General features: G+C 53.6%; 4 protein-coding genes across 4 annotated transcripts; 2 read left to right on the top strand and 2 right to left on the bottom strand.

The window, feature by feature from the left end:
* Positions 1-723: 723 nt before the first annotated feature.
* On the bottom strand, positions 724-2,255 carry CORC01_04497 (uncharacterized protein; the record flags this gene model as incomplete). The annotated part of the gene is made up of 2 exons (XM_022616144.1): positions 724-1,438; positions 1,495-2,255. 2 exons carry the CDS (start codon positions 2,253-2,255, stop codon positions 724-726), a joined length of 1,476 nt encoding a protein of 491 aa, XP_022477452.1.
* Positions 2,256-4,899: 2,644 nt separating this feature from the next.
* Positions 4,900-6,114, bottom strand: CORC01_04496 (uncharacterized protein; the record flags this gene model as incomplete). The annotated part of the gene is made up of 4 exons (XM_022616143.1): positions 4,900-5,607; positions 5,661-5,965; positions 6,022-6,028; positions 6,082-6,114. 4 exons carry the CDS (start codon positions 6,112-6,114, stop codon positions 4,900-4,902), a joined length of 1,053 nt encoding a protein of 350 aa, XP_022477451.1.
* Positions 6,115-6,719: 605 nt separating this feature from the next.
* On the top strand, positions 6,720-10,394 carry CORC01_04495 (HEC/Ndc80p family protein; the record flags this gene model as incomplete). The annotated part of the gene is made up of 5 exons (XM_022616142.1): positions 6,720-6,764; positions 6,842-8,650; positions 8,705-8,835; positions 8,890-9,087; positions 9,713-10,394. 5 exons carry the CDS (start codon positions 6,720-6,722, stop codon positions 10,392-10,394), a joined length of 2,865 nt encoding a protein of 954 aa, XP_022477450.1.
* Positions 10,395-11,706: 1,312 nt separating this feature from the next.
* On the top strand, positions 11,707-12,959 carry CORC01_04494 (NAPE-hydrolyzing phospholipase D; the record flags this gene model as incomplete). The annotated part of the gene is made up of 2 exons (XM_022616141.1): positions 11,707-11,882; positions 11,969-12,959. 2 exons carry the CDS (start codon positions 11,707-11,709, stop codon positions 12,957-12,959), a joined length of 1,167 nt encoding a protein of 388 aa, XP_022477449.1.
* Between the last annotated feature and the right edge of the window lie 711 nt (positions 12,960-13,670).

The raw sequence follows: 13,670 nt of genomic DNA, 5'->3' as shown, positions 1-13,670 counted from the left end.
TGGTGGTGGTTCAGTACCTATCCCTACAGGGTAAGGTAGTCGCCAGTCCGGCCTCCAGCCTCAGCCGCCGGGAGCCCACGAACACCTTCTCCTACATCCTCAGGTACCAATCTACTATCTGCACTCTTCAGCCAGCCGTGCGTCCGTGAGAGAGAGTGAGTTCCGGGGTCAGCAGCGAGCAGTCGTTGTTCCCGGGTCGGTGGACGCGAGAGCCCCTGCATATCGGGGAATTTGCTCGGGGTGAGATCGTGAGGGTGATACGACGAATTGCGCACCTTGCCGAATCAGCAAACAGCTTGCCGTGCGATCTTCACCAACCCGCCATCTCACCTACTGCGCTGCAACAAGCCCGGATATTTCCCAACTCGTCACCGCACGTGGATCAGCGCACAGAAACCTCCGTATTCGTGACACGCGTTTCGTTGGCAAAGCATCTCTCATAATGTTGGCTAGCTCATGGAACGGAGCGGACAAGAGTGGATCTTCTTGGCGTTGGAGATCCGCCCGCTATTCATCCCCGGGGATGGTCCCAGCATAAGGGGGAACAGCTGACGTTCATTGCTGGCTGCTCATTGTTTTGCGATTGCTCGCCCTCACATCATTGCTTTTCATGAGGTGGTTAAATAATTACATGGTCTGATATTGAATGTGCAAATTATTACTAATCTCTCCTCATTGACAAAACCGTATAGCTCATCAGGCAGCGAGAACCCCCCCCCAAATCTAGAGTTTTGCCGCAGTCTCTGGCGCAGCCGCCAAAGTCGTCTCCTTCTTGGCAAGAACCCGTTCCTGCACGTCCTCGACGCTCATGGCGCTCAAGGACTCAAAATCGAGAACGACTTCTTGCAGACTCTTGGACTTGATCGTGGTCGCCTTGGAATCGATCGTCTCCGGATTGGTGATAGCCCTCATCATGAAGTTGGTCCATCCTTCGAAACAGCGCTTCGCGTTGGGAATCTTTGTTAGGATCAGGGCGAAGCAGTGCGGCATCCCCTCGTACTCCTCAAACACCACGGGGACACCGTCCCGGTGCAGTTTGAGGGCCATGTACTTGTCTTCATCCGCCAGCAGCTCCCACCCCGTGCACATATACACCGGGGGCGCCCCGGTCCAACTGCGGCTCATTAGGAGAGTCACCAACGGATGCGCAAGGAGGTCATCTTCGGCGTATATGTTTGTTCGGGGTGGGTTTGTGGGCCAGATGTTGCATGGGGGTGGGTTGTGTTTGGCGTAGACCTCGCCTGTCGGGAGGTAGTCAAACTCCCCGTTGGCATTCCAGCTGGGCAAACTTTGCGTGATATCCATCCATGGCGAGTTCAACGCGAATCCCGCAGGCAGAGGAATGTCCCTTTCCTCGCCCAGCCAGCGGACCTTGCGGTTTTGTCTGCGTAGCTCGAGGAGGAGTTGCAGCAGAGATAGACTCAAATTGCCCCCGGCACTACAGCTTTTGGTTAGCACCCCGATTATCTCCTCACGGTTAAGTGGTTTTCTCACCTGTCTCCGGCAACGACGATATGTTTCGGGTCGACCGCTTGGTGGTAGGCATCGGGAGGCGGGTATAATAGAGTCAAGTACGAGACCAAGGCGTCTAGCAGAGCCGCCGGGAAGGGGTTCTGCGGAGCCAAGCGGTACCGAACTGAGTAAACGCGGCCTCCAGTCAACTTTGCTATCTTCTTTGTAGTCGGTCGATGGGTCACCGGATCGCAAAGGTAGTACGCTCCTCCGTGAAGGTACAAAACCGTCAGGGGACTGGTGACCTCTTTCTGTAGCTTTTCAAACTTGTCTTTTTCCGCAATCGCGGGTGGGCGCTCCTCTTTTGTCGCACCGGCGCGATAGCCTGTCCACTCGGACTCCACTGGCACGATATCCGGCAGCCGTACACTTAGTTCTGGCGTGTCCGGGGCCCTGGTCGACTGTATGACTCCGATGATCACGTCGCGCACGTCGCTTTCTGGCGGCACAGGGCTAGCGTATGTGGCGACCCATATTCTCCCTTTGACGCCGCTATCGCGGTTTGTGAGCTTCTGGGTGGATGTAATGGAGCGTAACTTGGCTGGCTGAAGGTATGAGCGTATGACCGAGATGATGAGATCGCTCCGCAGATCTAGGTACTGAGACGACTTTGACAAATGTAGAACATGAAGAAGTGCTACCCGCGTTATCAAGGGCACCTTGGGCAGCAACGACAACAATAACTTGAACTGGGCGGGGTCCATATTGAGAGGGTTCGGGTAGTCGAAGGATGAGGTGGACATGGCTAGAGGGAAAAAGGTGGCAGTCGACACCTAGTCAAGGAATATATACGGGGAAGAAGCAAGAAGCAAGTGAAGTCGAGCCAAGACAGTACTATGCCTGACGTGGTTGAAACACAGGAACAACACACGCTACGCCAGGAAAAGACGGCTGCAATCTGTCGATAGAAGGTAGCAACGGTCAAGGGCTAGGGGTTGACAGCATGTTTAGATGAGAGGGAATTGGCTGCGGGCCTTGGACATCGGACTCGGAGCCACCCTCACTCTAACACACCTCACCGACGGATCGGCGGTCCCCTGGAAGAGGTATCTAGCTCAGCTCTAGGAACAGGGTACCAAGGTCGAAAGACAAGCAGGGTTAGCTGTGAGAGCTTGCCGCGTAGTGTACGAAAGGTGTGTGGTGTCACTGGTGTGTGGATGGGAATAGCTGCTGTTGTGGGGAAAGCGGGAACGTGGTTGTACACTACACTACCACAGTACTATAGTAGAGAGGATAGGAAGAACCAGGACGGAGAAGAAAACGAATGTAACGGTAAAAGATAGCCCACATGTCCCCGCAACCCGAGCCTAAGTAAGAGTATTGGAAATTAAAGAAAGCCAACGAGGCTGGAGCGGTTCGTAGACAACAGAGGCGAACCAGGTGAATGGTGGACAAGTCGATGACATTTCGGTTAGCCCAGGCGCCTCGGTTGACAAGATTTTCCCTCGACGAATCGCTAGTGGCCGTCAAACGAGTGCGCGATCTAAGGCAGTTTTACCTCGCCAGGACGCCGTTAGCTTCCCGTCTAAACCCTTGCATCATGTGCCAAAGGCTACTGGTGTCGTGGAGGGTGGGGCCATATTGGGAAACACGCTCATGGTACCGATACTCAAGTCCTTGGGCATTTCTAGACACGGTGGTGGAGGAAGTGGAGGATTAGAAGAGGCCGAGGGGCCGAGGGGCCGAGGGGGGGCGAAGATGGAATATGAGTGGCTTGCGGTCGAAGAGCCAGCGCAATGCGAAGGGTTCCAGAAGCCGTGAGTGGTCGGGTGGTGAAGAGTCTGGATCGACTGCGTCACGGTACCTTAACCTACTACGTAGGCTTCAGTCGTCCCGGGGGAGGTTGATTGAGATGGCAGATGCAGAGCGGGGATGAGCCCGGCAGCCATCATGTTTGATGTCCGGTGCTGGAAGACCAGACGGACGGCAAGACGAGGGTCGTTGGCTTTTGCTTGCTTCATCAGCAGTGGCCTGGGGGTTGCTGTTGTCGCTCCGGGGCACCAGGCCGCAAAGACGGTCGAAAGAGGAAATTGTTGCGGAAAAGGGTGGAACGTGTTCGTTGCTTGTTCTTTTAGCCCGCTCTACAGATACTTGTCACTACCCGTTTTGCAAATCCATGATAGCCTGTATCCGTATCCGTAGGTAGTTTGGCGTTTTTCTTATTATTTCCCCTCCTCATCTGTGGAAAATTGGCGCGCGGAGGGAAAAGATGGAATGTGTCAGTGTTTGATATGAGAACACTCTTTGACATTTGCTCTGAAGCCGAAGCCCTCCTCCATGTGGCTGACAGCAGACACGTTCATACAAAGTATTTTTTTTTTTTTTAAGCCAAGACGCAACGCTATTGCTTGGAATACCTACCTATCGACCATACCACGAATACACTCGGAAGATACCCAGCCCTTCCCCCTCATCCTTTACCCTGTATTCTTCATTCTACTTCTCAAACATCCGACCCCCACCGTCTGTGGGCTGAAGCAAGTTCGACATGGGCTGCTGCAGCATGCCAGCACACCCTCCAGGGCTCCAACGGGATAGAATGAGATCTGCGCCCGTTGCTGAATCAAGCGCGACTCACGAAAAGTCGATGCATCCCACACAATACATTAAACCCCAAGCTCCGTTTTTAGTTTTCTAGCCCCTCAGATGATTAACACCGCTTAGGAAGAAGAAATGCACCCAAACCTACGGCTCCGGCAGTGGGCCCCCGGTGTTCAGGCGCCTCCCGCAACACCATCGAGAGACGCCACCCCAATTCAGTCCGGCTTGCGAAGATCGTCAGATACGTAACCTGCACTTTTTTAATGTACAGCTCACTCTACTTGCCTGCCTCTCGACTCTCACTCTCCCCTACCTGACCGACATCTCTGCGGGCACTTTCAAATTGCACATTGCCAAGCATCTGTCGCAATCGACCCATGAAACCGACTACGTGACAGCGTGTTCTATGAGCGCGTCTGGTCTGGCGACGGACTAAGACGGGCTCATTTCGCAATGAGACGTTGGCACGCACACCCATACCTGTCCACGAACGCCTTCCCCGCGAGACCCTCTTCGCTTACGGAATAGGTACGGCAACACCCGAGATAGTGACCAGCCCGTGTAAAACACGTCACCGGAACCCTCTCCAGCCTCACAACCGTTCTGAACCCTGAAGCTGCGGTCCGGGGTTGGCTGGGCTTCTGCACGTGGGAAACTGGCATACAAATCGCTTTCGGATGTTTTCTGCCGCACACACATACTAGCTTTAAACGCTTACTCCTACCTACCTTACTACAGGCGAACTATCCAAACCGCACGCGCAATTACCCTCGTCACTCTCCTATTCATAACGCAATGAAATCATAGATGCCTCATACTGTACAGTGTGTCCTTATCAAATCCCCACTACGAGGAAGCGGATGGCTGCTGCTGCGAGTTGCTGTCGGAAGCGGTTCCGTTCGTTGCTGCCGGTGAGGCCACAGGGTCCTTGTTGGCCATGGCCATTTGCCACGCTGGAATAGAGGCCTTTGCGCCAGTGGCACCGCTGAACGGCGAAGGGCGGTTGAAGGTCGGCGTGCTGGCGGGCTTATGAGTCTCAGTGCCGGCAGCTGCCTCGGTGTTGCTCGTGGGGGTGTCATTCCCCGTGGTAGCAGGACGGTTCAGTCCAGGAGAAGGAGGCGTAGCGGTCGCACCAGTTCTCAGACCGTTGGCGTTCGCCGATGATGACGCGGCAGTCATGCGTTGTGTTATCAGAGTCTTGAGACTAGTGAGTTCGGAGTTGACCTCCTTCAGTCTTGAGTCGGTCAGATCCTTCTGGGTGTTCATGGCCTTGGGGATAGAATCCTTGAGTATCTGGACGTCATCCTTAACGCGTTGTGTCTCGAGTTCCCGTCGCTGGTTGGCATTCCTCAGCTCCGCCATGATCTTTTCAATGTCCTCCAAAGCCGTATCCAGCTTTTCAGTCCGTTTTTGCTCCGTGGCCTTGAGTTCCTCTGTGTCCTTGGCCAGCTGCTCCACAAGTCCAAAAGCCTTGTCAAACTGCTCTTCAATTGACTTCTTGTCCTGCTCGAGCTTCTCGGGTGTCGGCGGTGCAATCAAAGGATATACATATCGCTAGTATTGTCAGTCGTCTCCATTCGGTGAGGGCGAGATATGGAAGTCCGTACCTTGGCCAGGGTATACGCGCCGTAGCTGAAACCGCCTACAACTGTTGCCATGATAAACCAGTCTCTCCAGTCCCTCTTCGGGGGCGGAGGTGGAGGTTGCCACGCCTGGTACTGAGGAGGGTATGCCGGCTGGTAGTATTGTTGTGGTTGCTGTTGCTGCGGAGCGACCGACATCGAACTCGGTGCAGGCTGGACGGCGACTCTCGACAGAGCAGCATCGATTTCTTCTTGGGTGAGGTTCTTCGTGCGGAGGAAAGACATGCGACTCTCAATGGATGCGCTTGCAACACTCGGATCTTGCAGAACTATAGGTCGGTCAGTCTCTAAGATGGCGCAATACATCGGTTTGTCGGGTACTAACACTGCGTCTGTCTCGAAGTTAGAAGGTCATCATTGGACACTGGGGTAGGGGTCACAGTACCGCCGAGGCGACGATATCTTCTCGTATGGCCATCTTCAATGTGTCGCCTTATCAACCTCGCCGCGATCTCCTTCAGTGAAGAACACGCTTCGGGGCAACAGTGGCGAGGGTGGAAGACATGTGCGACTGGATCTGAGGAAAGATTGACGATGTCTTCCGCGCAACCTGATTACGTGCAATAATGAGTGGCCGGGGTGCTGGGCCGAGGCTTCGGTGCAGAGCAGCAACTGGGGGACATCTGGAGTGATTATCTAATGCGGAGAAATGCCGAGCAACTCCCGTCCGGAAGTCCTTGCTAAGCGTCACGTGTTGGGCATTACCGAGAATCTGGCTCCGTCGCTCATTGTTTGAGAGGGGCAGCGCACAGCCAATGAACGAGGGGCAGAACATTTTGTTTACTTGCTCCAGAGCAACAACACTTTTGCATCTGCTACCCGATCAGCCATCCCACTCGCACCTCCTTACACACGACGCATACACACGCGCGCAAACCGTACATCTTTACTCAAATTTGTCGCGCAATAGCTTTCTCCCATCCACGCGACTCGACATCATCAGCTCCTGAATCGCCAGTCTTTTCGCAATCCAGCCGACTGCGATCTGACTCCTGAATTACCACTGTTCGGCACCCTCCCACCATGTCGCAAGACACCGGCCTGTGGAGTGTGCGCAGACCCAGAGAAGTCAGCATCTTCCTCAATATCAGATTGTTGCGATACCATGTCTTCAATAGAGCCATTTTGACTAACACACTACGCAGACATTAGGAGGCATCAACTACAACACCGGGTTACCTCAACCCGCATCAGCGATGAAGCGATCCGCATCAGGCGTCGGCGCCGGTGCGCCCTACTCCAATAGCCATGGGCGATCCATGTCCGGCTCTAGACAATCCCTGGCACTGTCGCGACCCAGCCAGCCTATGTTCCAGCGCTCATCATCCGGAACGAACCTAGCAGACATTGGCCTATCCTCGGTGAAGCGAACTTCATCGATGCGCGACAAGTCCTTTGCGCCGACACCTGCTCCAGGGCGTTCCTCGCAAGACGATAGAAGGAGTAGTGTATACCGCGCAAGAACATCAACCGCCGGACCCATGAGCCACCAGAGCTTCTTCCAACAAGCCCCCCAGCCTGCCGGTGTACCCCGAGACCCCCGCCCGCTGAGAGACAGATCATACCAAGCCAGGATAGGACAGGAGCTGCTGGACTATCTTGCCCAAAACAACTTCGAAATGCAGATGAAGCACACACTTTCGCAGAACATTATTAAGTCCCCTACGCAAAAGGATTTCAACTTCATGTTCCAGTGGCTGTACAGGCGGATCGATCCGAGCCACAAGTTTCAGAAGAACATCGACCAAGAAGTGCCGCCTATTTTGAAACAGCTGCGGTACCCGTACGAGAGAAGCATTACAAAGAGTCAGATTGCCGCTGTTGGTGGTCAAAACTGGAGCACTTTCCTAGGATTGCTGCATTGGATGATGCAGCTGGCGCAGATGCTGGATGGCTATGCGTGCAGCCGATACGATGACGCTTGCCTCGAAAGCGGCATCGACGTCACTGGCGATCGTATCATTTTCGACTTTTTGAGCAAGGCATATAGGGATTGGCTTGCCATGGACGAGGACGCAGACGACGAAGATGCCAATCGAGCACTAGCCCCTCACATTGAACGAATGGCAGCTGCTTTCGAGCAGTCAAACTCCAAGTACACTTCCGAGCTTGAAATGCTCGAGGCAGAGAACAGTCGACTACTGCAAGAAATCGAAGATCTCGAGAAGTCCACGCCGGATCCTGCCGTACTTGACAATCACTTCAGGATCATGGAAGAGGATAAGATCAAATTCGAAGAGTACAATGCGCTTGCAATGCAGAGATCCGACAAGTATGAGACTCGAATCAATGTCCTTCACGAGGAGTTAGACAAGCTCAATGAGGAGTTGAGAGAGGTGGATGACGAACGACGAGGACTGCAGAAGGCTGTTGACGATCTAGGCATCAGCATGCAGGATATCGACCGCATGACTGCTGAGCGGGAACGTCTCCAGAAGGGAATCGATTCAGCATCGCAAAGATTGGAGGATGTCAAGAAGAAAGTCGCCGAAAAAGAGGTGGAGGCCAGCAGGAAGCTGGACGAACTCGAGAGAATGGTGGATAGATACAACACTTTGGCATACCAGATTGCCCTCATACCGGCGACCGCGGTCAACGCCAACGGTAGGGACTACGAATTGCAGGTAACTGTCAACGATGGTCCGGACTTCAGCTCGTCACAACTCCAGGCCTCTAGCGGTGTTTCTTCAAGCGACCGATTGCTTGCTGATCCCGTCGCTGGATACCAGCCTGCCCATATTCTCAACCTCGATCTGCGCGGCCAAGTCAAGAACAGTTTCCTCACACTGAGGAAAGAGATCTCTGAAAGGCGGACCATTGCTATGGACATGATGATGAAAGATCACGACTTGCTTGATGGCATCAAGGAGGCAATTGAAGATAAGCGTAACGAAGTTGAGGCCCTGGAGCATCGTGTGCGCGCCGCTGAGGAAGAATACGAGAAAACCAAGGAGGTCCGTTCGATCCCCGTTCTAAATGACCGATCGTTTACTAAGAATATTCCATAGGTCACGACGACACAAAAGATGGCATCTGACGCTCAGATCGAGAAGATGGAGAAGGAGCTTGCCAAGATGCGAGCCACTTTGTCAGAATCGGTACAGCTGATGGAACAACGCGAGATGAACACCAGCATCGAGTAAGTCCACGTGAGTCGTAGCCACTGATACCCGAATACTTACCATGGCCGTAGATATGAACAGCTCGTGCTTCGTGCCAATTCCCTGCGAGAGGAGCTGCACACAGAAATTGACCGTATGCTCAACGATGTCATCAAATTCAAGATTCACGTGCAAAAGAACCTTGACGACTATGAGGGCTTCGTCGCCGACGAGGTCCAGGCAGAGTTGGGAAGCGAGGAAGCGAGCGAGGACACACGGAATCTCAACATGTGAGACTGCTTTACAAGTTCTTTGGGTGGCTTGATGGATGTCCTTGGCTAGGACAATCCCATGAGTTTTCTTGATGAGCGTTCGGGCGCACTTTTAGTCCAGGGCTTGCTTTAGTTCTTGTTTCTCAGATACCATGATGACGGATGATGACGGCGACAGGGACAGTATAGTCTCGATGAATTTGGAATTAGTTTCCTGTTTTTACATTATTCGCACCTCTATGGGTTGGTTGACTGAGTTACTGAGGACTTGCGTGTGAAAGTTTACGATCCCAATGGGCCTATTTGTTCGGTCTCATGCAGTAGAGTTCTCAAGTCTCTTGCCATCTCCGGTATCTACGCCTCGGGACGCAAAGGTTGATGGGATGATTATAAACAGCGAGTCGAGAACATGAGCATTCCTAGCGCATTCTCTTTGTGAATTCAACCACTGCCTTTCTATTTCTCTCTATTCCCAACCCAATATCACAACCAACAAGGCAATAGTACCTGGAGGGTGCATCAAAATGCCAGCTGCAACTACCATAAACTTACCTATGAGGCACCAGCGACTCTCTCAATCAAACAAATCACCAGATACTAACGTGGTCTGGAAATCAACCTGTCTTGCACTACGTCGACATAGCAGCATCCCACTGCTAGACAAGAAGGTTCAAACATGGAAAGACGGGTTCGAGGATGCGGAACACCTGGATGTGCACCGTCTCGTCCAGGAGCGCCGCTTACCATGGGATGCGACGCTGAAAGTCAAAGGCTGGCTGCGAGATGTTTGCACCATGGAGGATCAGGCGAGAGATTGCGACTATAGACCCGCCCGCGTTCTGTACGCCAGCATCGTGCAGGACTGCGAGGCTGAACTGCACTGTCTTCGAAACCAGCTTGTCATCAAGACGTTCAGATTTGAACGTATACCGCACAACCTTGCGAAATTGCGGCGGTGGGTCAGTCGTGAAGAGGAGACTACTGCAAGCACAGGCGTCGCTTCAGAAACACTTCAAGACGAAACTGCATCATCCCAGTCTCTCGGCAAACCGCGACCACTCAGCCTCGAGATGATACGGGAAGTAATAGAAACGCCAGGGAGGGTCGACAGCTCGGAGCCAGTAGACGAAGAAGAACTAGAACTGACGGAAGAGTATGCCTACCACGACCAAGACTACGACCAAGACTGGGCTCGGCGTGAGGATGAGCAGGAGACGCAGCGGCTGCTGCTGGCCATGAAGTACAAGTGGCCGGTGAACATGCGCAAGGCAAAGATGCAATATTTGAGGGCCATTGAGAGACAGGAATGGGAACGGGACGATTAGGTGCTCGATCTTGCTCGACAAGGTCTTATTTCCTGGACCTCGGCGTAGAAGATGGCGATGGATTTCCCCGGTGTCGGTGCGTTGCCGCATATGGCAATGAATTCAGAACAGCTTGTTTCTTATATCACTAGGTGATTTACCCGCGAGCATTGAATATGGCTGGCGTGTATCCATAAGTCACGTTGTCGGGAGCGAGTCGAACTACGACGCGGCATATGCGGCCGCATGCCCGCTTGTCAGCCATCGAGGCTGGTATTGCTTACGTGCATGCCTACATGCACCCTGCCACGCGTTAAAATATCCCTTCCAGTACGTGTGATGCAAGAACGGAGGGCGGCCGGGAGTGAATCTGGGGTTATCATAGGAGAGGAAAACAAAAGAGTGGCTGTCGAAAGAAGGTGTCTGTGACGATGAGAGAGAGATACTTACGAAAAGAGGCTAGCGTTGTTGCCATGGTATATCGCACAGCGGAGTGACTATTCCACCGTGTTTCCGTCATGAGCCGCCGGTGCATGCGGCCGGACTTTAGCTTGTCCCGTACCCAAGTTGAGAAGCTGAAGTAGGCGGGGTAAGCTGCCAAGTAGCTTTAGCTTTTGGGGCTGCTCTGTCATTGGGTCCCTACCGGTTAGCTGACCTCTGGCAGACGGGTTAAGGACCTGTGGACTGTGGTTGTCCTAAAGCCGGTATCTCCACCAGTGAGAAGGGATAAGAACAAACACCAATCAGATGCAATTACTTTTATGCAATCAATTACCTTCGTGTTTGTAGTGACGCGCAGATGCTCGACGTGTTGCGCCAGGGAGAACAACGACTCACTCTCCCCAGGCATTGAACTGATAGCCCGATGTTATTCCTGCGATTCGCAATCGGACGTCTGACATGGAAATTTGAACGAAGCCTTGTCGCACGGTGCTGAATAGGTGATGCATACGTATCTGCACTTGCCTACGTTACTCTACTATCCACAGAGTGGCTTGAACATCCTCTTTCTCGGACCGGGCTCATCGCTTTCGCTAACGCCGAGTGGAACCCGTTCCGTCTAGTTCGTTTCCCCGGCCGGCCTACGCGGACTGCTGTTGCTGCCTTTCACTTCGTTTCCTCCACTCCCTCCCTCTCCTTCTTTGTATCAACCTGCAGAACGAATTCCAGCTCCATCTATATATCTCGGAATCCCTCACCCCAACCTAGCCAGGGCCTCTGATGAACCATGTCCAAGTTCAGGCAGTTCTTTCGCGCTTTTTTCCAACAGCCACCCATACGCCCCGGTACTAAAAAAGCTTCAGCAACACCGGCATCTGTGCTTGCTCTCTCAATGGCCTCATACTCGACCACCGTCACCAAGATCCCTGACCTGGGTCCTGCACCCGAGGATGCCTCATTCAAGCCTCACCATGTCAAGAAGAACGGCACCAGAGTCGGCTTCAAGAACGTCCACCCTTCCTTCGGTGATGGCATCGGCCCTTCTAAGATGTTCCGACATGTCCTCTGGTACGTATCAATTTCATGCCTAGCCATCCCGGCCCCGTGCCGGCGTCAATCCCGCCCAGTGGTTCTGACAGAAATGCAACCCACAGGCCGCAATTGACCGGCGAGCTCAAATGGCCTGACACCACGCCGCCAACTGTGACCGTCAAGAAGCCTGAGTTTCTGGCCACCCGCACCGCCTCGGACAAGCTCCGCGCGACATGGCTAGGCCACGCCTGCTACTACGTTGAGTTCCCCTCAGGCCTGCGCGTGCTCTTCGACCCCGTCTTCGAGGACCGCTGCTCGCCCTTCTCCTTCATGGGCCCTAAGCGTTTTACGCCCAAGCCCTGCGATCTCGCCGACATTCCATTTGTCGACGCCGTCTTCATCAGCCACAGCCATTATGACCACCTCTCTCACGAATCCGTCCTCACCATCCAGAAGCACAACCCCAAGGCCCACTTCTTTGTCGGCCTGGGTTTGGAGTCATGGTTTAAGAAGGCCGGGCTGAAGAACGTGACAGAGTTGGACTGGTGGGAAGACGCGGAGATCACCTTGAACGTAGACAAGGGCGTTGATGAGGCGCCAGAAAGTATCACCGCCCAAGTTTCATGCCTCCCTTGCCAGCACACCTCTGCACGCACGCCCTTCGACAAGGACACGACGCTCTGGGCTTCATGGGGCGTCAAGTCCGCCGGCAAGTCGGTCTGGTTCGGAGGTGACACCGGGTACCGCGCCGTGCCGTGGACCCCGCTCGACGTGGATGACTACGGCCCAAAGTACGCGCACCTGCCCATGTGCCCGCAGTTCAAACAGATTGGCGACCTGCGGGGACCCTTCAATCTAGGCCTGATTCCCATCGGCGCGTACTTTCCCCGTGTTGCCTTCTCAGGAATGCACGCCAACCCTTTCGATTCGGTTGAGATCTTCAAAGACACCAAGTGCGAGCGCGCCATGGGTATCCACTGGGGAACGTGGGCCCTGACCATGGAAGAAGTGCTGGAGCCGCCCAAGCTTCTTCAAGAGGCCATGAAGCGCAAGGGTCTACCCGCAACGGGTGTGTTTGACGTGTGTGATATTGGGGAGAGCAGGGAGTTCTAGGCGGCCATCCTCTGCAGTGTATCAATACTGTTTTCATCGTCGGTTTTTCCGCATTGCGAGCAAGCGTTTTTTTTTCTCTTTTGGTTTTTTTTTGCTAATGGCCCATATACACACACCATTTATAGAGGAAGGCTTATCACGCTTGATGTAAGCGTTTAGCAATAATAAGAGTCAACCATTGAATGGGACTTGCAGCCGCTCCTCGCTTCCAGCTCTTAAAAAAAATTCATGCCATTCGATGTTTCTATTTTAGTAAAGCGACAAAGGAAAGATGTGGTTAGAGAAAAGTCACCAAAACATGCACAAATAAGAAGTCCAAGGTGCGATGAGATAAAGCTTTTCTGCAACGGGAGGCCAGCTACATTGTCCACCTCCGTCGTCGTGGGTTCGTTACACTGATGAGGCCCTGCTACAGTGCATCCCTTTTCTTCACTGCCTGAGAGCTACTGGCAGGTCGCACCGGACTCGGCGCGGCATGGTACACTGCTCCGAGCCGTCTGTCAAAGTGGGCACCCAACCGGGCCGACCGTCCGCGGCCCGGCGTTTAGCTCCGTCATACTCGGGCGCCGTCTGACTGCTTCACAACCCGGTCATGCGCCCCTCTTTATCGGCCCTTCCGACCCATGAAGCCATCAATTTGTAGAAAACAACTCCCATGGCTCTCTCCTCAAAGTAGCAGCGGTATCTTGATATCATTGTTGCACACCTCCA

This window comes from Colletotrichum orchidophilum, assembly GCF_001831195.1.
Source record: "Colletotrichum orchidophilum strain IMI 309357 chromosome Unknown Scaffold_29.1, whole genome shotgun sequence".
In the NCBI taxonomy this organism is placed as follows: Eukaryota; Fungi; Ascomycota; class Sordariomycetes; order Glomerellales; family Glomerellaceae; genus Colletotrichum; species Colletotrichum orchidophilum.
Note: the sequence above shows the minus strand (reverse complement) of the source record. Positions and strands in the feature narration are given on the sequence as shown.